The sequence below is a fragment of the Vanellus vanellus genome (genome assembly GCF_965231255.1).
Source record: "Vanellus vanellus genome assembly, chromosome: 1".
In the NCBI taxonomy this organism is placed as follows: domain Eukaryota; kingdom Metazoa; phylum Chordata; class Aves; order Charadriiformes; family Charadriidae; genus Vanellus; species Vanellus vanellus.
Window position 1 is genome coordinate 69,131,875 of NC_138905.1, and position 24,230 is coordinate 69,156,104.

General features: G+C 47.2%; 2 protein-coding genes across 2 annotated transcripts in view; one reads left to right on the top strand and one right to left on the bottom strand.

Moving 5' to 3' along the window:
• CACNA2D4 (calcium voltage-gated channel auxiliary subunit alpha2delta 4) overlaps window positions 1-24,230 on the bottom strand; it is a gene marked incomplete at its 5' end in the record, with an annotated part of 132,115 nt that overhangs the window by 36,772 nt on the left and 71,113 nt on the right. The window lies entirely within an intron of this gene.
• LRTM2 (leucine rich repeats and transmembrane domains 2) lies at window positions 5,994-14,274 on the top strand (the record flags this gene model as incomplete). The annotated part of the gene is made up of 4 exons (XM_082488437.1): window positions 5,994-6,018; window positions 7,447-7,608; window positions 11,333-11,923; window positions 13,820-14,274. The coding sequence occupies exons 2-4, from the start codon at window positions 7,542-7,544 to the stop codon at window positions 14,272-14,274; spliced, it is 1,113 nt and encodes a 370-aa protein (XP_082344563.1). The 5' UTR covers window positions 5,994-6,018; window positions 7,447-7,541.

Consider the following 24,230-nt stretch of genomic DNA (forward strand, 5'->3'; position numbering starts at 1 on the left):
CCAGTGTCAAGCACTAGGACGGCTGGTAAACTTGGGGTCCCAGCTTATTTCAGAATAAAGGCTACGAAAAAAGGCAAACCCAGTTCTTGGGCTAATGCACACATGAATGATGGCAAACAAGAAGGTGTGGGACATTTTGTGTGCACAGGATCACCCAGGCTTGCAGAAGCTCACCCAATTCTAGGAATGAGGAAGCACAAGGAGAAAAGCTTATGGCTGAAGTGCCTTGGCCCCCATCAGATATAACAGGACTTTCTTGGTATTGATCTGGAAGCCCCTTGATTTGGCAGTCTGGCCATACTGTTTGACAGACATCTGGCTTAGCACTCCAGGGACAGTACTGTGAACTGAGAGCTTATATTGATAAAAAAAAACCTTATCTTTTCCTATCATGCTGCTAAATTATGTTTTCCTATCTTTCTGCATCTACTACTCTGCATGTAAATGTATCTCTCACCTCAGACAGGCTGGCACCTTCTCTGTTACAGATCTGCTGCATACTTTGACCCTAACAAGAGACCCAGGGAAGGTACTGGGTCATGTCAAAATTTCTGAGTCCTCAGAAAATCCTTCACAAATATAGGCCCATACATACCCTCCTTCTTGAACACCACCTGAATAAAACCAAGAGATTACTTTGGGATCTGGAGCACCATCCAACTAAGAAGTGTGGAAAATACCTGTGTGTTTTGTGGGGACAGGGGTGAGGACCACAGAAATAGGATTCTCCCACCAAGCCTCCTTCTCTGCTTGGAGCCTCTCCCTGTGGTGTGCCACCCATCCACACCCATGGGGTAGGCTTGGTGGGAAGAGGGGGAGCAGCATTTTAAATGCCAGTGAGCTGGAGGATGCTTGCGGGGTGCAAAGCAGGAGCTGGGAGCAGAAGGGTGACTCCCTCAGACCTGCTGGGTCGGGAGCAGCTGCAGTCCTTCTGTCAAGGGGCTGAGTGCAAGGATTAAGGGCCTGAGCTACTACTGACCATGGGATTAACCCCTGCAGGAAATTAAAGTTGTAGAGAAGGCTCTTCACTCCACAGCTGAGAGAAAGAGAAAAACTGGGATCTGGATTAGAATTGGCAGGGCTGGTGACAAGACACCACCCACAGACAACTGTTCCCAGCTGGATCAGAAAATGTTATCTCAGTCTTCATGTAGAACCCCCCTCCACATCTCACTTGGTTACCAATTTTTGCCAACAGTGTGAGAAGAACAAAAACATCACTCTGTGGCAAGAAAAAGAGGAGGAAACTGAGTAGCCGGCTCACGTGTCCCTCCTCTAAGGCCCTCTCCCACTCCCTCACCCGCTTCCCTTCTCAGCTGCCTCCGTTTTGCATGGAGGAAACATGCACGTGGTCTGTCGCATTCAATAATACTCGGAGAAGATGCTGGCACACACATGGCTGGATTTCTTCCTGTCAACTGCCCCCTCAGCTCTCCTCCTGCTGCTGCTCTGGGCCTCCTCCATATGCCGCACTCTCACTGTGCTGGGACTTTCCTGTCACTCCCGTGTTGGATATCCTGGTCTCCCCACCTGCTTCCACAGCTTCCCAAGGAATCCCACTTCTCCATAGCAATCTGGGTCTTTCCCATCAGTGCTACCCGCCCTGGCTCCCCTTTGGAGGTTCTGTGCTTTCTCAAAGGGTCTGATGAGGCCTGATGCCCTTTGTATTTCCAGCCCCTCCGACATCTCCAAGTCTCATTATGGTGCATTGGGTCAGAGAGGCTTGGGATGCAAATAATGTTTCCTGGTTAAGGTACAGCATAAGGAATCAAGAAAACTGTCTTTTCTCCTGATTTTGCCACAGGCCTGTCAGGAAACTTTGGGAAAACCTGGCCAAAATTCCTTTATTCTGTGTAACATTGATAAGCCCTACAAATCATCTCTGCAGGACAGGAGAGCGTTTACAAGCCCCAGTGATCCAGTGCAAGCACTGCACCTGGCAGCTTCGAAAATCCGGAGTGGGGAACTGATGTGGGCTCTCATGATGAAGTATCAAAAGATAGGCAGCTGAAATTTCAGACAGCCAAACTCAGCAGCCATTTTTACATCTATCATAGTTTTCCCCTCCATAAAATGGGGATAAAGTTGGTATTTCTCGGAGGTGCTTGGGGAGGAAACATTTTTTAACACCAATCACATTTGCATTTCAGAGGTGCCTACACATTGTCATTCCAAAGATCAGAAGCTTTTTGACCTCTTCACATCCCAGAGAATAGGGTGAGGTTTTTATTCACACCAAATCAGGAATGTGGCAGAGTCCCTTACAATGCCGACTGGGTTTTGCACACTTTCTACTTACTTTACGGCTTTTTGTATGAGGTGTTTTGCTTAGCTGTGATTGATCACTGCAAGTCTGATGGCACCATTTCTTCTGCAGCTGGGTTTCTAGTGTGAATTTAAAATGTGCTTTCCATTGATTGTGACAACACAACACTAATGAATCCTGAACACATGTGTTAATAAATCAGCAAGTGCTGGAAATGAAGCCCCCAGCTATTTAGCTTAGAAGCTCACTGGGGCAGCGACACACACTGTATGTGTCTACAGTGCTGCTGAGCTTGGATCCCACCTCTAGGTGCTTTTGCAGTCCAAATAGACAATAAATAAGGAGAAGCATCTGAGACAATGTGACCTCTTGTGGTCAGTAATTTGCGTGACTGACCTAGGTGTGTTGGGGGACCAACAATGGGCATCATCTCCATGCCTTCTAAACCCACTTGTGGTACTGTCAGGGGCATGATTCCTCACTAGGACTCATCAGCCGGGTTACTTCACGAACTTTCAGTTGCTGTAATCAGACCACATGGCTGACATGTCTCCGACAAGTGTGCCGACTCTTGCCCCTCAAGGGCTGATGAAGGAAGAGACATAGAACAACATGCTTTAGCCACTGGACACTGGGGTACCACTGTCCTCCTCTATTACGAGGTGATGGTAATAAAACAGGAATCCTAAAGCAACAAGGAAAGGGGAGGAAAAAAAAATAATCTCCTTAAAGCATCCTCCATGCCCTCCCTCACCCTGCTGCTTTTCTGATAAAGGCTAAAGCAATTCAGCATTGGAAAGGGGAAAGGGACTTTGCCATCACTCGTCAAGAAGAGTGTGGGGGAGGGATAAATGTCTGCGTGTACTTCCTGATAATTTATTGCTGGCATCTGTTGCAGCCTCTGTTACCTACCCTTTTGTAACATAGGTCACCCACATGCCCTGCCAATGCTCGTAAGCCAGGCTGTTAACGGAGTCTGATCCCTGAGCCACAATCCAAGGGTTAGTGCAAAGGACTAGGAGAGATAATCAGAGATAGAGGTTGCTGGGCTCTGTTTCTTACTGCAACTCATCCTAGTGACACAGTCACCTGTCTCTCTAGCCTCAGTGTCCCGTCTGGAAAATCGGATAGCTTTATCCACCTATCTAGAGCAGAAGCACTACAGCTATGACCTCAGCCTTACTTCTAGGGGTCATTAAATACTAAATAACAACAAGAACACCTACAGCCATGGTAAGAGCCATTCATAGAGCAGATGGAAAGCTTTGGATAGAAGGTGTCACAGAATTGGGAAGTGTTACTAAAACAGTATGTGGATGCAGTAAACTGAAACCCTCCCCACCCTCACAGTGTGCTCCCTGGTACCCAACTTAAGAAAGCTAAGGCTTTAGAGCCATGCTGCAAACGTTACCGGTGTCTGGGCAGGGAGAAGGGAAGCACAAGACAGCAAGAGTGCCTCTTGTAGCTTTTATGCCCTGGCAAGGGATGCAGAGTCATTACAATCTCCTCAGCACCACCCCCCCACACACACCCCCCAGCAGTAAAGTTCCCTGTTCAAGCTAATTAGGGGAATCCTCATTACAGAGTCCTCTAGAGTCTGACAGCAGGCCAAATGTCCAAGTGGCACTTCAGCTCAGTGTATTTTTGGCCACTGGAGCCCATGGGCCAGAAATGGATGATTTCATTCTGTTGCTTTGAGCTGAAACTAAAAAAGTTGTCTTTTACTGTCCTATATCAAATGGTAAGAAAAGGACATCACCAGCCCCACAGGCTACTTTGTTCATTTCTCCAGAAATTTCTCTGGAAAAGAGATTCAACTCGAAGCACATGGAAGAGAGCTCTGGACACTGTGTCCCATGGATCACAGGGCATTTGGCTGACATGTTGCTCCAGGGAGAACGAACTATCTAGTAAGCCTGGAAGAAGACTAATGCCTGGTTTGTGGAGCCCTGGGGTGGCTTCATAGCATTCAGAGCTCCAGCAATGCTGATCAGCTTTGGGTCTCCAAACGCAGGCAATGCCACGCTAGTTCAGAATGGATGGCATAGTACCTCTCCTCTCGGGCTAGGGGCATACGGGGGGCACTCCTAAGTCTGGCAGAGTCCTCGCTGCTGGAAAAGTCCCTGGCTGTCAGGCTGAAAGCAGCCAGACAGATGTGATGGTGAGAGAGCCTTGAGGTGTGGGCAGGTGCTAGTTGCCCCAGGACTATGGGGTTCCCAGTGCTGTGTTGGCAGGGAGCACAGCTGGCCTAGTGCTCTGCAGAACGGAAGGCACCTCTCAGGCCACAGTAAAACAGCTAATTATGTAAGAATTCAAGACAAATCAGAGAAAACCTTTAAAAAAGAAACTCTCAAAATTTCTCTCTGCCTCCTTGGTCTCTCCTGGCTGCAGAATATTAATTACTAAGGATCTATCATGCTCATTGGCAATAGATCCGTGGGAGAAACTGTTTTTTTCTGGATCCTTGGAATTAAAATTTCTCCATAAACATACTACTTCAAGGTATAAATGCAGAAGCTCATTGGCCCTTGCACTTCAGCAGTCACAAACCTCTACCTATTCCAAATCTACTGCTCTGCCACCTGAGCCTGTTATACTTGAAAAGTAGGCAGTTTTGTGCAAGACATGGATGTTGATAAATGTGGGTCACAGAAAAGTCCCCAGTACATATGCAAGCCCAACTCTGTACACACATTTGTAAATGTAAGCTAGATTGGTAACTATATCTGCATATGTAGATGAAGACAGCTGCTTTTAAGTCTTAGAAACATGTGTATTAGTGCACAAAGAGTGGCTGCTATCTATGGGGTGGGGAGTGCTGTGTTTATGTGACATGCTTTTAAAATAATCTTGGGTTTATCAAGGCGCCTCCATCTTTCTGTGTGTTGCAGCGCAGGAGACAGCATTAAAGCCTGAACAGGTGTTAATCACCATGCACTGTAATAAATTCTAAACATAGGGAAAGAGCTTATTTATAAACGGCTGCTCCTCCCACCCTGCACCCTGTGCTTAAGCCTTGGCGCTGCCTGAGAGAAAGAGGAGCCCGCGAGGTACCAGAAACCAGTGCACAAGCTGGACTTGCCCTGCCAGAGCAGAAGTAGCTAAGGGTAGAAACCCTGATCCTATGACCACCATCCTTGTGCCTGGGTGTGCTGGTTCTGCTCCCGCCCCGCACTGTCGCCTGGGGATGTTGTGGCTGAACTGCAGAGAGCAGCAAGAGGAATGGGGGGGACACCAGCCCATGGCCTGAGCGGGGACCTGGGCTGGGGGGAGACCACAGACGGAAGCTGTGTCACAAGGCACCCAAAGAAGCTTTTTTTTTTTTTTTTAAAGCTTAGCCCCACTGATTGGAGCCAAGCCAGCTGATACAGATGGGGTGTTACAAAACAGAGCCAAAAGGCAAGAGCGCAAGGAACAGAGCTATCTATAACCCTGACAAAGTTAGATGGAGTGAAGGTGGGGAAGAGGGGAAGACAGAGCATGGCAGGCAGCCCCTGATGCTGAGAGCAAGGACACAATCATTCAGCAACGGGATTTGGAGCTGATCGACTCCTGCTATCCAGCAGGCAGATAAGGCTCTGTGGCTGTCAGCTTAACTCTGCCGTTTATTCCTGTGCTGTAGGGAGTTAAATAGAGCACACGGAAAGCCTGCTGCCGGGGAGTGAAAGTCAGAGGGAGAGGGAAGGAAGAGGCTGTAATTGGGCAGTGGCCGGGGAATCGGGTGGAAGTGGCTGCGGGCAGAGCCCCTCCAGGTAAGTGCTTGGGGCTTTTCATCCTCCTTGTCGATACAGACAGCTGGGGACAGGAGACTTCAGGGGTGGCATTGGCATCTTCAGGACAGAGACATTGATATGGGGGAGGCTGAAAGTCTCCTTCCGAGCCAGGGTGAGCACAAGCACTGAATGGGGACAGCTATTTGTTGCAGCTTCTCCTTCAGCAGGGACTGCAGGGCAAGGGCTCCAGCTTGGTTTGGGGAGTGGGAGGCTGCAGCGGGTGGAGGGTGGATTGATTTTGGTGCCGTAAGAGGTATTCATCTATTTGGTGCATCAGCATTTGGGTAAATGATCTAAATAGCCTTGCAAAATGTACTAGTCCAGGCACTGAACCTGCTCATCTTTTTCATCAAGATGCTAATTTAAATATTTCCTGGTGGTTTACATTCCCATATAAAATAAATCAGTCCTGGGAGCCCGGGGGATGGGGAGCAGCTGGCACGTGTGTGGGGAGAGTGTTCCAGTGGGAGTGCAGCACCCAGCTAAAATAACGTCTGTGGATGTTGTCAGAGCCCCTCAGAGGGGATGGAGGAGGGTTTATTTCTGTACCCTGGTTGAAAAGTGTCCATCTAACTGCTGCTGTGACTGTGGGTGGCACGTCAGAGAGCAAGCAGGGGAACAGGAGGGTGCATGGTGCTTCCCCTTTTCCTGCTTGCCTGTATCCAAAAGGGAAGCGGGAGGGAAGGAGGAACCTGTTGTCAGTCACTTATTGTCAGGGGAGAGTTTATGGTCTTTGGGTTTCTAATTAGACTGAGCATTTTTCCTTCTTCTAATTAAGATGTAATTCCTCTCTTTACAACACTCCCACTCAGTCTCCCCCGCCCCAGGTCCTCCCTTCCCCTCCAAGGCTCACTCGCTCTTCAGCTCCTGCAGTTGCTGCAGTGTGAAATCCCTAAGCTGGAGCTGTGCTCTGCTCAGCCCTGCTCTAGCCACCACATCCATTTTACCTTACAACAGAAAGGAAGCACTGGTGGGGAATACGGGGAGCGGGGTGAGAAGCGGCTTGGCAGGGAAAGGATGCACAGGTGGTAGGAGCCTGTGTGGCAGTGAGAGGGAATGAGCTGGAGTCTGCTGCCCTGGCAGGGTCACCTCAGCAATTCATCAGGTTAACCTTGAGCATGAAGCTAATGTAGCTACTGTAGCAGGCTATTCAAGCACAGCCTTGTTTCTTCGGTACTTAGGTGAATCGCGCCTTATTTCTGCACCGTGAGGTTCAAAGTGAATTAACTTTGTGCTTTCATCATGCTGCGCCTCCTGAAACATCCTCCATCTCTCCTCCAAAATGGAGCTGATGTCTCAAAGGCAAAACTCTAGTTGGGGAGGGGAAAGGACAACACTAAGCCCACCCTCATGTCCTGTGTCCAGGGAACCGAATCCCACCTCCTCTGCTCTGCTCTCCCCCTCCAGGACCTGGCAGACAGGCTACAAGGTCATTCCTCATCCCTCTGGGGCCGAGTGCCAGGCTGGCTGGTGGATGTGAAGACACGCTGGAGAAGACAACAATGCTGCCTACAACTGCTGGCCACCGGTGGAGGAGCAGGTTCCTCATGAGGTGGCAAGAGGCTTGTCGTAAGTAATGCCTACTCAGGTACTAAGTATGATGATCCTGTTTGTCAAGGGAGTGGAAAGAAAATAGGTCACATCAGGGTTAAGAACAGGGGAGAGGGACAGCTAAGAATGGAGATGTTTGAACTAATTCCTGATTCCTTTAGAGGCCAGGCTAGCTGGGAGGGAGAGAGAGACTTGAAAGCTGAAGATGGGCTTAAAGTGGGACAGTGAGTGATGATTGCTTCTGAATTCCAGTGGGCCTGGCAGGTGAGAAACAGCAAGACAAATACCACCACACAAAGATCCACCCTGAGTATTTCTCAGATCAGCATCCTGTAAGCTGCAGACTCCTCTCTGTGGTAGGGGTTTATAAGTAGGCTGCTGAGCAAGGCTCCCAGCTCTTCATGGCAAAAGTCATGACAGATTTCAGAAGGGAATACAGGATGTGAATACAAAATTCTCCTACCGGGAACTGCCACGTGTAGTGAAAATCAAGGAGTAAATAAAGAAGATCTATTTTAAATTAAATTGTAAAAGTTCAGCCTGTGCGTCTTCCCAGTGGACTAGGGCATTTGCTACAGTATCCCTGAGTGCAGAGCAGAGACTGCTGGGGCGATGTGGAAGCCCCACATTGGGGAATGTACCTGCACTTCAGAGAAGCATTGAGGGACTGCAGCAGAGGAAAGGGAGCACCTGGAGTGTGTCCATCACCACTGCATGCCCAGGCAGCTGAGCAGGTCTGTGGTTTCCTGCCCTCCTGATCAAATTTGGGTGTACCACTGTAAGAAGCTGAGGGAATTATTTGCTTCTCCAGAAAACAGGCATCTTTGTAATCCATACTCACAGACTAGACTGCCGTATAAATTATTTATAATGAATGCTACTGAGTCTTGACTTAATCTGATCTTCCTGGATCAGCTTTCTGCCACCTACTAGAGTCACCAAACACCCCACAAAGTAACTTCATCTTCCCCTAACACGAAAACACATACTACTCATCCTTCTGTAGGGCTGGAAGACAGCTTCAAGTTCTGCCTGTTGCTTCCCTGACTCTCTTTCCTGTAAAGCTGCATCCTAACCAGTGCAATGAATTCATTGGTCTCAGCTCACATCCTAATGGATGTATCTCTTGCAGGGACTGACAATGAAATCAGACCTTCTCCTCTCTATGATTTTAGTAAAATATTTCCAAGAGCACAAAGCAATATATGGGTAACAAAAAGACATTTTTGGCACATCTTACATGGCTGCAGAAACTTGGCATGAATCCAGTTCCTGAACATAACCACAGCCAACTGCCCGAGACTTTGTTCCTACCAGCCACTGTCAGCATACATACTGGTGGAACCTCACGGATAGCCAGTCGGGTTCGGTGGTGGGTAGGTATTTTGAGAGATAAGCCCTGAACAGAATGCCACCTGTATAGCATTACACACAGTCTGCTCTTGCCTTTCTCAGTGTACAAAGAAGCTAAGTGTTATCTCATCATCACAGCTGCCAATCTATTATTAATACTGTACTTTTGTTAAGCATCTAGGAAAAGACGGGGTCACTTGAGTGACTCATGGCTCTCTCCCTTCCCCACTCCAGCTCCCATTCTTTTAATTCGCTCCCTACAACAAGAGCACGATGTATTCTGAAGGGAATTAAATATCAGCCAGCCAGACAGTGCCTGTACTGCGCCAGTCCAGAGGCTATGATCTGCTTTCATGGCAATCTTTGCTGTTGATCCCAACCTTTGCATGACGAGAAAGCACAGAGGTGCTCAGAATAAAGATCTCTCTTGTATTTCACCGTAAGGATCCATAATTATCATTAAAAGAGCACACAGATTGTTATAGCCTCAGCTGATGTTCACCTGAGATCTCAACTGTAGCACAGAAAAAAAATCTTGACGGAATTTTGAAAGATGGATGAAATAAAAAAGAGCTAAGACAATCTCTCTGAACACTTAGCCCTTGGTCCTTAATAAAGTCATATAGCTTAGGATTCAAACTGTGTAGGTCTCCTTAGGCTACCAGTCCACAAATCTGCCAACTCTCACAAGGATTGCCAGAAAGCCAAAAAGGTCCCATGCAGGATAACAGGGTTTGAGTATGAAGGCAGCATCACTGCCAGAAAGTGGATATAAAAAAAAATGGGCTACGGGTCAGACTAAACTCTAGGGAGAGTGGCACAAGGGAAGAGAGGAAGAGCATGGCTAGCTGCAGAGGTGTTCCAGGCAGAGCTTCTCCAGAGCATGGGTATCCACCAGCTCCCTGTCCTATGGCAGTCCTTTCACAATTCCTTTGAGGTTAAGAAACAAAACACCTGCTTGTTGGTTCTTTGGAAAAAAGCAGGACAGAAGAATCTGGTTTCCAGTCCAGGAAAGAGTAGCAAGACAATAAATGCATCCATTTTAGCTACCATTCACCCCTAAAAAGATTCTACCAACCCCAAGTGACTGCCTTATCTGAAGAAAAGTGAAAAATGGAGAGGACACGGAACGATGTACAGACAAACCTGCTTCAGTTTTAGTCAAATGCTCAAACTTGTCACCTTAAAAAATAGCGAGGGAGCTGAATTTGCTTCCCACATTGAAGAAACTAATCTCATTTCCACAAAAGGAATGAAGATGAAGGATGCAAATGTTTTACATAGTCTGCTTAAACAACTCCCACTCCTCTAATGACAGGAGGCACAAAGCTTGCTTTCCTGAGAGTTTTAAAAGCCACCGGCTCCCAGGGAGCGTTGGTAACTAGTGCCCTGACACCACTCATAGTATCTGGACTCATGTCTGGAATAGTGATCCACAACAGCTCTAAAAAATGCTGTTTTGTGGATTGTCTGGCCTTACCTTTGAGATGCTGCAGGAGAAAGGGGGTGTTTGCTAACTGTTTTCCTAACACCCCTTTCTTCAAGTGCAATTCACCTGCAATTTTTTTCCTCATCTACGTTGCTATGGGCAATTTTGGTCAGAGGTGATTCTTGTGGGGCTATTGCTGTGGGATTAAGAAACTATTTTGAGGGCAATGGTAAGTACCAGGTGTCTAGTGGGTTAGGGTCTCCTTGTTAATTTTTAACTGCTTTCTTGGTCATCCTTTTGTAATGTAATCTAATTCATTAAAAAGTCTTTTGTCACAAGGCCCACACAACACACTGTGGACATGGAAAGCAAATGATACCCTGATTTAGAGGCTAACTTACACCTAGAGTCTGATCTGTCACAAAGATTAGGATTCAAACTGCAGGAGTACAACTGAGATGTGGGTTATTTTGTTTACATTTTCCTTAAAAGCTTTTCATTAACAGGTCTATTTCTGGAAAAAAAAATAATAGAGCTTCTTTTATATACACCAGTCCCTCTTCTCTCAACCCTGACTGTTTAGAAAGAGCTGTCCTTTATCAGAGGTGACACCTCCCACCGCTTGCTTCTCCATTCTCATCTGACAGGTTCCAATGCTCTAGTATCTGGCAGCAAAGTCCTTTGGGATGCACTGTTCTTACTTCCTTGTGAAACTGGAAGGACATTCATTTGCTTGCTCATAAAAAAAGACCAAGAGGAAATTCATGCTGCCAGGGTGCAGGCCAGCAGTAAAGGGACATAGCTGTGAAAAAGCTCATTACACTTCAGGGCATTGCAGTGAAGAGTCCTGCTGTGAAGGTCATATTGTAGCCATAGCTGCATTCGAGGTGGTGATGGGTGAGGATGGGAAAGCACTGCTCTAATAAATGCATTCTCTCTCCCTTGCTTTTCACCTACCAGTGCTTGGCTGTTGGCTGTCGCTATGTGCTGCCGAGTCCTTCTTTGCTTGTCCTTCCTCCTGCAAGTGTAATAGTGGCAACCTGGAAGTGGACTGTAGCGGCTTGGGCCTCTCTTCCATCCCCTCAGACATCCCCACAAACACCAGGACCTTCCTCTTTCTCAACAACAAACTCAGCATCCTGCCAGGAGCAGTGTTTTCCAACCTCTCTGCCCTACAGAGGCTGGATCTATCCAACAACTTCTTGGACCAGCTCCCTCAGAACATCTTCAGCGACCTGGGGAACCTCACAGAGCTCCAGCTGAGGAACAACAGTATCCGGGCCTTGGACAAGGACCTCCTACAACACACGGCCCTGCTGCGCCAGCTGGACCTCTCCATCAACGGCCTGGCCCAGATACCGTCGGGCATCTTTGATGACCTGCCTGCTCTCCGCTCCCTCTCTCTCAGGTCCAATCGCCTGCAGAGCCTGGACAGGGTGACCTTCGAACCACTAACCAGCCTGCAGCAACTCCAAGTTGGGGATAACCCCTGGGAATGTGACTGCAACCTCCGAGACTTCAAGCACTGGATGGAGTGGTTCTCCTACAGAGGTAGGTGCTCACGCAGCGGGAGCCAAGCATGGATGTGCTGGTTTTCCATGGAAAAGCAGAGAAAGGCAAGCAGGGAAGAAATATGGGCAGATATATCTGGCAGGTCAGGCTGACCTGATTACCAGATCTTAGCCAAGGAGCATGAGGGCCGTGCTACATTAGGGCTACGCTAAAAAACAGTTTAGTGCCACCACACCTTTGTATAGCAACACCGCCAGGCTGAGTCGTCCTCGGCCAGCCCAGATCTCCTGTTTCCTCGTTTTGTTTCTAATCTGAAAGATTACTTTTTTTTTTTTTTGGGGGGGGGGGAGCGGCGAGGAAAGAACTTTCCTCAAACGTCATCAAAATTTTAGGACTATGAGTTCCCCTCACTCTTTCTGCCTAAAGAGAAGAAATGCTTTTCACACTTGAAAAGAACTGTCCCATTCTCTTCCTTAAACCAGGAGAAGTAAAAGCCAGATTTGGCTGTAAAGTATCAGGTTTGCTTTCAACAAAAGAACTATAGGAAACACCGACACTTAGGAAAATACTGCAATTAATATTGGCAAACCCGAACTAAAGCTCAAATTAACAAGCCTCAAGTCAGGCTAGCTCCAAAATCGTCATTTCAAAACAGGCAGTTTTGACAAGTTTGTATTTCCAGCTTTTCCTTGACATATGGAAGGCTGGAAAGGTACGTATCACTTAGCATGCATGCCGATGGGATGACATGCTTTCAGGAGCTGCGACTCAAAGAAAGATGGCACATTTCACAGGAATGACAATTTAAGGCCTAACCTTCTCTCACTGAAGCCAATGAGTAGGAAAGGGTCTCAAATCATGCGGATAGCAACAGTCAGCTGTCACATCCCCGCTGATCCCAGCCATGCTGCAAAGAGATTATCTACGCCTATGGCTACACTGCATTCTGCAATATGCATTTGTGTGAGCAGAATCAAACAAGCATACAAGCGCCACTTTCCTCTTTTTTTTTTTTCTTTTTGTTTGTTTTCTTTCTTGACTCTCATATCACAGAGTCAATGGAAAGCACATGGAGTTAATTTTCCTTTTTTTTTTCCCTTCCAAAGAAATTGCCCAAACTCGCTCAAGCATTTGTTTCAACATCTGTCACTATTTTCACAGAGGGAGGATGGATTAGTTGTTAGAAGATGGGTCTGTGTGTCTGTTGTTATTTTGAGAAGATACAGCCTGGTCCTATCTTTTCGCTTTAATTTCTCCTTTTCTAAAATGGTTCTACTGACACTTACATAACTCACTAAACAGTATGCGGCTGACTTAATAAACGGTTTCAGAAGTCTTTCATGTCTTGGCCTGAAAGACGTCTATGCAGATATGCACAATGAGCTCTACTGTCAAATCCAACCTAGGCAGAAGCATCCCAGCCAGCTGCCATGGTTGACACCGTTCCAGCTGAGGAGGGCTAAAGCATGCAAAATGTCTCCAAGATAGGCAAAACAATAGTTTTAAAGGATATTACGTGTGCTCCTTCTGCCCAGTGCGTGGAGATGCACTCCCTCCCTCCATCTTTGACATGCACTGTGGATGTCTCAGGATGTGGGGGTCTGCAGCACCTCCTGACTTCAGTGTCACCCTTGAACTCTAGAAACATCCTGCACTAGATCATGGCTGCCTTTTGGGGATGGGAGAAGCTCTCTGAATACTCTCTCTACTCAGCAATGAATTCACGCATGAGGGACTGGATTTTATAGCCCCATTACTATGATAAAGCAGTTCCCCACTTGATAATCATAATGCTGCTATGTCTGACTTCTGCAGGGCAAATCCTTGTCAGGTGTGAATGGAGTCATAGGAACTTATCCCACCTGAGGATCTAGCTCTGCTGTCATTGTATCAGGATGAAGCTGTGGTTCACTCCTATTATCTCTATTGGGACAGGTGGGAAAATTGACCAGCTGGCATGTACCCTGCCCAAGGAGCTGAAAGGGAAGGATATGCGAATGGTGCCCATGGAGATGTTTAACTACTGCTCCCAGCTGGATGATGAGAACAGCTCTACGGTGCTGGACAATACTGGCCCACCCTGCACTAAAGGAAGCCCAACTCCTTCCAAATCTAAATTGGGCCCAGAAACAGAAGTGGAGCCCAGTGTGGGATGCCCTCAGAAACAGCGATACAGGCCTGTGAGCGTGCGCCGGGCTATTGGCACTGTGATCATCGCAGGGGTGGTTTGCGGCATTGTTTGCATCATGATGGTGGTGGCAGCTGCTTATGGTTGCATCTATGCCTCCCTCATGGCCAAGTACCACCGGGAGCTGAAGAAGAGGCAGCCACTCATGGGTGACACAGAAGGTGAACATGAAGAGCAAAAACAGATCTCTTCTGTGGCATGAAACTCTTCTAGGAAGGAAGGGACAGCAATGAACAAAGGTACCTGAGAGCAGTCAAGCATGGGGTCCTCCCAAAATACATCTTCCCAGACAGACAGACAGACTGTGCTATTGCTCCACTCACCCAAGTAGTGCAACATGCTTTTGGGAGGTCAGGGCACCTGGCTCAACTTCTGTTCCTCTGCCCCAGGCCATTTTGTGCCCTTTCACCCTTGGGCCCTCCCAGACAAATAAAGTAGAGTCAGACCTCGAGTGCTTGCTGTGCCTCATGCCCTTGCACAGAGCTTCCCTTGCATGCCTGCTGTGGAGGCAGCTGGCACCTTCTGGGAACCTGTGTCATCCTCTCAGCTTCAGTCCTGAGTCGTCCTGTATCCTGTCAAGAGCTCTCTGCGAACAGAGAGAGCAGCTCTGTGAAAGCCTGTGTGAGGAGCAGGACACCAGAAATGTCCATGCCTCACTGTTAGGGTCACTGCTGTTGTGTGACAGTAAGTTGCTGCCCACCCTACAGGTCAGTGCTGCTGAGAGCACATCAGAAGGGAGGGAAAGTCCCTAGGGGATGACAACAGTCAGAGGAAGATTTCCCTTCTCACTTTTAAAGGTGGAAAGATACCTGTATCACTCTAACACACTGCTAGGGAGCATAGCATCCCTCTTTTTGCTCCTGGCCAGGTCAAAATCTGTGAGCTGACACACACACCTCATTCGTTATAGGTGTACAGATATAGAGCCGTCCACCTATACGCACACACACACACACACACACTTACTGATGCATTTTGATCCCAACACACACACGCAGTCAGCCCCAACTCCAGACATCCAGGCACCCCACCTGCACATGCAGAGACACGTGTGCACATGCTGATCTCCCCTCTGCGTGCAGCCATGAATACCTTCAGCCACTTTACCTTACTCTCATCATAATAGTGCAAAGCACCTTCTGGTTCAGACAAAATACATGCACCCTGCCACTGAGGAGCTAACAAAAACATCTCAGCCATAGTGCAGAGCCAGTGGAAATGGGCAGAGAGGACAGAGAGAGGCAAAGTTATTAAGGTTACAGCACGAGTCTGTGGGAATGAATACAGAGCATGAAAAAAATAAGGTGTGTTCCTGTTTTCTATTTTCTGTTTCCTATGATAAACGGAGAGCGTGAGGATGTGAAGCCTCCATTTGGAAATTTTTGATTGGCAAAGTAGAAGTGGGTCATCAGGAAAGACTAGAGGAGGAGGTGGCTTACCAGCCTCAGCAGTGTAAGCCATGTTGAGGAGTAGTGTGAGCCTAGGGGAAGGTTGCAGGAGAAGACAACACACAACCCAAGAGCTAGTGTGGCTGGCAGAGGGGCAAGCACAGTGTATGGGGTAGGGTTATGCAGCTGGGCTGACTGAAGAGAGGGGGGACAATTCTGGAAGGTCTTGAGGTGAAGGCTGAAACCTAGACCACAGCATGGCACAGGTGGGAGAGCCCAGGAAGGGTCCAGCACAGTAGGCAGCACAGCCCACGGTCCCCTCACCGTCACTGCTGCGTTCACTACCATCCACAGCTGCACATGAGTGTGCCCACACAAAATTGCGCACACTGCCACTGTCACGTAGAGTGACTTCCCCTGACCAGATTTTAAAGCCCTGAGACTGCAGTGCCTCCTATTAGTCTTAGCTCTTTCCCACCTGACAGAAGAAAAAAAAAAAGTGAGAGGGAAAAAAAAAAAAAGTAACTCAACATAAGGACTCATTTTGTATCACTGGAAGTGGGATAAAATGCTGTCTCCGGGGAAGAGCGCACATTGCCATGGTAACTTGCTCTAACCCGTCACAGTGGGTATTCCTGGGCGAGGAAGATGACACGGGAGGTCGTGCATCCGCAGTGCCTGTGGATGGTGTGATCCCTGCCATCAGGAAACAAGCTGGCAGCCAGCCCAGCTTTGCAGGGTGTTTTGCTAGCAACCTGTGTCCAGAGCCCAGCACGCACTGCAGGTGGACCCTGCCAGGGCACATCACCTCTTCCCCCTGCTCCAGCTGGATCCCGATGCCTTCAGACGTCTCATAGCCCTCCTGCTCATTGCTGCTGGATCCCTGTGGAAATGATGCACGCTGGCTCCTCACCCCCTTCTGGTCCCAGACAGGTGTCTGTACTGTCCCATGGGCAGCCAATGCCAAGTCTCTAATCAAAGCCTGGAGTGGCAAAATCCCTCCCGGCCTACCCTGGGCCACCAGAGGCAGACACAGGATTCTCTAGACTGTTCTGGCATGACTTCCCTTTGACACAGGGATGCATGGGACAGAGGAGGATGTTCTTCAGGAAGCAGAAGACCAGGCTGCCCTGGAAGGAGGACTGGGAGAAGCTGTCCACCCACAAGTGTGCACACACATTGTACCCACACTCCCAGCACACTGCTTGTGGGGAAGAGGAGGAGGAATAGGACAAGGGGGGTTGGCAAGACGTGAGGAGGAAGGACTCTTCCCCCGTGCACTGTATAGCCACACCAACCATCCCATCTGCTGCAACCGTAGCCCACTCTGAAGGGCAGAACTGGTGCACTGCAGACTCTGTATGCGTGTTACTGCTGCTCCACATTCCCAGCAAGCCAGGATTAGACTCTGCCTGCTGGATCCAAACCTCTCCCCAACCTCCCTCTCAGGGGACCTTCTCCCTTTACCATACCGGACTCCACAATCATACTTGAAATGGGACTTGAGTCAGAGCGGTATATTTATAGATCTATATTTTACTTGCATCAAATAATGGTGAAACATTGCACAAAACAAATGGGATCTATATATGTGTGTGTGTGTGCGTGTGCGTGTGTGTGAGTGAGCAAGAGAGTGAGAGAGATTGTTTGTAAGGGGATAGACTAGAGGTAAAATGAATGGGAGGGAGGCAGGGGACAATGCAGAGGTTTGGGGGGGAGGAATCTTCCTTTCTCTGCACCTTCGTTGTGACCTCCTCCTGCCCTGACCAATTTTTCTTTGTTACTAATAACATTTTCTATACCTTGTGTTGTGGGGCTGATGATGACCTAGCCCATCCTTTCCTTTTTGTTTTCATTTATAAGGCAGAAAGTCGGGATTCATCTCAACCCTAGACAAGGGACTGCTATGTTTAGAAATGCACCCAAGAAAGGAGAAGACAGGAAAGGGGAGAAAAGAGAGCTGCTGAGAAACATGAAGGCTGGCTGCTATGGGGAGTCCCACTGGAAAGCAAACACTGTACTTGGAAGGACAAGGACTTGTCTGTCGTCTTTCATGCAGCACAGAGTAACAGGGTTCACTGGGAAATGCCCTCTTTATACCACTGACTGCAAACAGGCTCTTACTCTGTTCCCTAGCTCACCCGGAAAACAGGCTGCCCCAGTGTGACTGAGCTGCTGCACTGTCCACAGGCACTCTAGGGAACATGGTATCCAGTGTGATCAGAAGCGAAGCTCTGCTGTGGCATGGTGGATACAGAACGAGACCCAGTGCTCCCGGTGTGCCCAGGCAATGGGTTCCTCTGGTGTGTGGGGACAGGGGCTTCTGTTCTCCCTGCAGGCATGGCTAGCATGGGGGGAATTCCCCTGAACGCACCCTTTGCTGCAGGCAGGTCTACCAATGCCACACGCAGGTGCCTGCCCTCAGGAAACGGTTTTCTGGGGCAGGCAGGTCTGACACGTGCCAGGGCGATGGTAGGGGATGGTAGGGCCACCAGAAACACCTCTTCTGCTCCCCCTGCTCCCCTTCCCCGCACACCCACCTGTGGCACAGGCAGGCACATTCCTTGCAGGGAACAGATGGCACTTGTAATTTCTTTTACTTTTTGTTACTGTTTGAGGGAGAGCAACAAGATTTTCTAAAATGATTGAATGGAGGTTTCTTTGGCACGAGACAGAAAATTTTTAAAGGTATATTATATTTCTGGCTTGTTGTTACAGAAGAATAATAAAGAATGTATTTTCCTACGCTCTTTCGTGTTTAAATGAGATCTCTGATAGTAACCTTCCCTCCTCTCCCCTACCCCCTGCAAAAGCAAACACTGTAGGGATACAGCCAGCCAAATGAAAAGGCCCCTGAATTCCCACATATATGTATGCTTATCTGTACAGTGTTTGAACTTGGGATGAACATAGATATAGACATAGACATACACATATACACTATATCAGTGTAAGTCCTAGGCAAGCATGTACCTGTAGTCCGGGTGAGGCTGTAGGACTAAATACACAGTCAGTCAAGGTGAGACCCTAGATCTAGAAACACACACACACAGTGCTCCAGGGACACAGCCAGACAAGGGCGATTGTGTAACAAGGATAAGATACTGTGGCAATCAGCTCATTACATAAAAGTAGAAAGGGCCAAATTAATCCCTAGTGTAAGAACGTAGAAGCCAATGGAGTTATATTCAGGTCAAATTTGATTCCAAAAGCTTTTTTTTTTTTTTTTTTTTTAATTAGAGCATAATGTTCAATAAAACTTACAATAACAAATACTGAGCTATGGGTTCCTACATCTCCAGATTCCTGACCCTCCTGAGCAAGGTTACTTTGAAATGAATGGAAATTGCTATCTAATCCTATTGCACCCCCAAGTACACCAGCTCTCACCCCTAGAGCTAAAAGAGCCTCTCCACCAGCTGTTCACTGGCTAGGTCTGTCACACACAGCTAAGAAGTTTATATTCCCCACTTCTCCACTTCCAATGCTATGCATACACAATTCATCACACACTCTTCCTGTGACAAAAAGTTCATCCTGATGCGCCTGGAACCACAAAAGATGTTAAACCCTGCCGCAAGCAAACCCTTGTGCCGTCATACTCACACTGTTATACTCAGCCACCCTGTTATACTCAGTCTGATCTTCAGAGAGAAACTGGGAGCAGAACCCAGATACTCTTAATCCGATAACAGCTGAGGCATCTGCTCTGCTGAAAAGGTATGTGCCGCGAGGGAATCACCATTATTGTTTAACAGCATGGTGTCTATGACACATAGTTTAATCTAATTTTGCCATGTAGGTAGAGGAGTGCACACAGATACTACTAAGCAGTTCATATAATACCAGAAATGTAGAGCAGAAAAAAGCAAAGCCAACACAATCATCCAATGACTCTAGGCTTTTTTGGTTCATGAATTATCTGGGAGCAGGCTGTGATTTTAGGCAGTTTGATTATCTTTCTTTTGGCAAATGTATTTGCCCTGTACACATATCCACTCATGCACACATATAACTCCATATATATAAACACATAATTACATATATGCATATATAATAGATGTAAAATATATAAAATAGAAATCCTCCTCACTATCTTGTTCATTGGCAGCTTGCTGTGCTTGCTGGAACAGTGTTTGCTAGTACTGATTGGAAGCACAGGTCAGAGGGTCAGCTTCTATCCTCTGATTAGATAAGGCAAGTCCTAGCATGGGATTTCTGAGGACCAAAAAGCCTTCCCTCCATGAATACTGTGCAATACAGACAAAATAATAAGCATTCCCTGATGAGTACAGTTACAGAACAGAGTGAAAGCAAATAAAGATTTCCTGCGTCTTTTGGGGAGCTCCCCACAGCAGTAGCAGCCCACGAAATCTGGGGACAAGGCAGCATCCTCATAACTTTTCTCCCTTTAGAAGGTAGGGGAGAAGCAACCAACGGGGGCCAGACCTCTCCTTCCCACGGTGGCACTGTGCTGCAGCCAGGCAGAGGCTGTGTGCAGGACACCTGGAGCCAAGGAGAAAGCCAAGCATGAAGCTAAGAATAACTCTGCCTTGCATTGAGCTTCTGGGCCAGGACAAAAACATGCTGCTCTTTGCTCGGGGCTCCAAGTTGAGATTTGGCTCTTCACATTTGCTTTTTCTGTGTCCTATCTTGGGAATAAACTTGTTTGTTAGAACAGCTGCAGAAAATCAACCTGTAAAGGGCACCGAATGAGCGACAAATGCAGGTATTTCATTTGAGGAAATATGCACCGATGATATACTGGGATATTCAACCAGCTCTGCATAAAGCTCAGGGGAAACATCCAGAGTAACAACAATGCTTTGCATTTCTATAGTGCTTGCCTTTGGCAGCTCTCTGGGAGCTTGCAAACATTAATGAATTCACAGAGGCAGAGATTCAGAGAGTATAAAGGCCAGAAGGGACTTTAGATCATCCAGTCTGACCTTCTGCGTGTCGCACGCTACTTAGAAAGTGCGCGGAAAAGAACCACAAACATTATTTGAGGGTGGCAGAAAATGCCTTGCTGTGAAAGGCTTAAAGAGCTCAATCTGTTTAACTTATGAAACAGAAAATAGAGAAGTTATCCTGTACAAAGTCCAACAGTGAGAGTTTACATGCAGCTAAGGTGAATCTTCCAGAAAGGCATCTACCTTTGATTTAAAAAACATTCAAGAGATGAAAAACCCCCTTTTCCCTTGGTACCTCGCTACAATAACTATTCATGCTCACCGTTAGCATTCATGCTTAGTATCTCATTTGAATCTGTTTTGTTTTCTGTCACAGGTTTTTGTTATGCTTCTCTCCCCTAGATTAAAAAACCCAAATGTTCGGTAACCAGCATCTCTCCCTGCGAAGGTACTTTAATCAAATCATCTCTCAGTATTCTTTTTGGTAAAATAAGCAGATTGAGTTCATTGAGTCTTTTGCTGTAAAGCATTTCCTCACCTCTGGAACAACACTGTAGCCTTTTGTTGCACTCTTTCCAATTTTTCCTCCTCCCCTCCTTTTAGAAGTATGCTCCTCATCCATCACAGTGTGTGCTCTGTATTGTGTGTACTACCTGACTATTGCCATACAATAGTAAATATCACCTTTCCCTACTCCCCCTTGCCAAACAATGTTCTCACAGCACACTCGCTAGGCTGTGTGAGCATTGTTCCTGCTTTAAAGATGGAGGCATATGGAAATGCTAGGGCAAAACCCTAACAAGTCGTTTTGAGGGAGCCAGGATATGTGAAACTGGTTCTGATCCCACTCATAGCCACCTTTATAGTAGTATAAATTCACTGGATTTTAAACAAGAGTCTCTGGATTTATGCAATTCTTGGCAAGAGAAAAAGCTAGCCCTTTATTTAAACTGGTAGGCCCCTTCTGGCAGTCTCCACTTTCTGATCCGCTCATGGTCTCATATGGTTATCTTTCACATCTCTCCCACCGGACATAAATGTCCTTGATTCCCCAGTTATTCTTTCTCTCTCCCCCTTATTTTCATCCTCTTGTGACTGATCATCCCCTTTTCAGCGACTGCCTCTGACCAGCTGCTTTTCAGATTCTCCCTTCTCTGATCTCCTCAACTGTCACTTCTCAGCTGCCACAAAACACACCAGCCCCCACATCCCCATCTGCTTTTTAAAGGCTTGTTATCATAAGCAGGGGTTTCTCCACTCACTCTTCTTTACTTTGCAAAACCCAAATCAATCAATAGAAACCACCACGCTGTCAAAGGCTGAGAGGGGTTTAGGTCAGCCCTAACTGCTGGCCTTCCAGGTGCTGTGCTGGGGATTTCAGCTGCGTTAACAAACATATTTTTATTCAGTCATGACTAAAATCATGGAGTGTGTGAATTATGCAGTAAAAAGGCCCAGCCTTGTACCCAAAGGGAGTGCTGCGGTGAACAAGGAGTGCCCCGACTGACCGCCCTGCGGCTCTCTTTCTTGCTGGTAATTGTACTGTGGCATGGTGAGACAAGAGACTTCAGCTGGTCCGTCTTTCTATTCAAAGCACCACCACCTTCTTACAGGCTTTTCAAGCTCCAGCTTAAACTCATTTGTCTTTTTACCTCAGATTCTGGCTAAAGCTGTATTACCCTAACAGCTAGAAACCCTCTTCTAGTCTTCCACCCTAAATATTTTCATGGCCTAGCTATACTACACTGTCTTCATACAAACCGTGTGCTTTACTTTAAATGTTTCCTCCAAGATGCATTTATTACAGCAATCCTATCCACTTCAGCCTTAGTTGCATGGGGTTAAACAACCTGGGTTCTCCCAGGCTCTTCTCAAGAAGTCAGGCTTCCCTTTCCTCTCATCATATTTCTATCCTGTCTGTACCTGTCTCAGCCTGTATTCCTTTGGCAAAAACTGTAACAGGTCTTGCAGGGCTTTGGGTACAAGCACCAATGCACCCCCGTCCCCACTGGGAACACCTCTCCAGGTACATTCTAGGACAACATTTGTTTCATCCACAACTGCATCACACTATCACTCACCATCATCCTACCATCACCTAATACATAAATTCTCAGCGTTTTTCTCCTGAGCTTTCTCAGGATATGTTTACCATGGAGTCTACCCAGTTGCCTTTCCACAAGGATCTCTGGACAGTGCTTGGCAGACAACAAAGGTTCCCTGAATTTTGTGTGGGCATCAGGAGGCAACACAGCCTACACTGAGGATCCTCACTGAGACTTGGCAAAATGGGCCCAACAGTTCCCAGAAGACAAGGGCTGCCTCTAGTCCTGCTTGCTGTGCTCTCTGCCAGATCTTACAGAGTTCCCAGCTTACAGAAGATTTCTAATATTAGTTCTCAAGCATATGACCTTGTCTGTCGTACTACTGAAATTCATTCTGTTTCTGGTACTCCTGCCAAGGTCAAATAAGGCTTTCTCTACTATGTCCTGGCCCTTCTCTGTACTAGCAATGCCTTCTAGTGTTGAATCATCAGGACACTTTCTCACTACCTATTGCTCTCTGAGTCAGGGTCTCAGGTTAACGTCAGCGAAGACTAATCCCATGGCTGACCACGGGGGAGTGCTACAAATAACCTTTTGCTAGACTTTGATAAGTGATCTTGCTGCTGCCATCTTCCCAGACTGAGTTCTACTTACCTGCCCCTTACAACTCCTCTGCCTTTCCTGATCTCCTCCAGTTTAACTAATTGTTTCTTATGTGGCATTGTATCAAGTGCTTTACTGAAATACAGAGATGAGATCTTTGAAATTTCTTTTCCCTTTCACGAACGCAATCATTTGAAAGAAAGCTATTGGGTTAGTCTGGTATGATCTAGCATTGATAAACTCACATTGTCTGTCTCCTTTTTCCCCTAACTGTTTGGTAATATTGTACTTTCCTTCAAGGTCTCCTCTAAAGTGCTACAAACATCACAGAGGTCACACTTACAGGTCTGAGACTGGCAAGCTTATTTCTCCCCCTTCCTTAACCCTAACTGCTGAATTTTCACTTTTCCAGCCTGCATGAAAACCCTACCACTGCAGATAGAGTAAAAAAAAAAAATCCTTGCTATAAGCCTGTGTTTCCACATGCCAGTTCTACCGGGGCTGGAGAGCACCCAGGCCCAGCACTGTTAGTGCACTAAGCAGCTTGAGCTGCTTATTCCCAGTCGTCAGCTTGTTTCTTTCCCCAAGGACAATATTGCTGTCCTTATCAATAACTTGGGCACAGAGTCCTCTTTGGTTTTGGCTCAGACTATAGTCTCCTTGATCTTGACTTCACTGTTACTGCCCAGAAGTGGCCTCACTTCTTATTCTTTTTTTTTTTTTTCCAAATAGCTGAAGAATCTTTTGCTGTTTGTTTTAATCTCCTTTGCAAGGTCTAACTCAGCTTTATTTGTAAGCAATCCTCACTTTATCCCTACATTTCCTGACCTTTAAGACACAGCTTTCTTTGCTGTCTGTTCTTTTTCCATTCTACGTAGGCTCTCTGCAGAGCCAGCTTAAGGAGCCTAAGCAGTTGCCTGTGGTCGCACACAGATGGAGGGCAACAGAATCAGGCATTGCCATTTACTGACTCCTCCCAGAAATGTGGGCTCCACACCATCCCCGAAAGCTGAAGTGCTGCCTTCCCATGCTGTAAACTTTGCACTGCTGCCTGTGAAAGCAGTGCTAAGAGCCAGCAGCAGACCACCCCTCCACATACCCTGGGGCAAGCAGTGTTGTCCACATCTTGCACAACATCTCTCCCCTGCCTTCACCACCGCCTTGGGAAAGCCTGGTGCTTCCCAGGGCTTCCAGGCAAGGGCTCCCAGC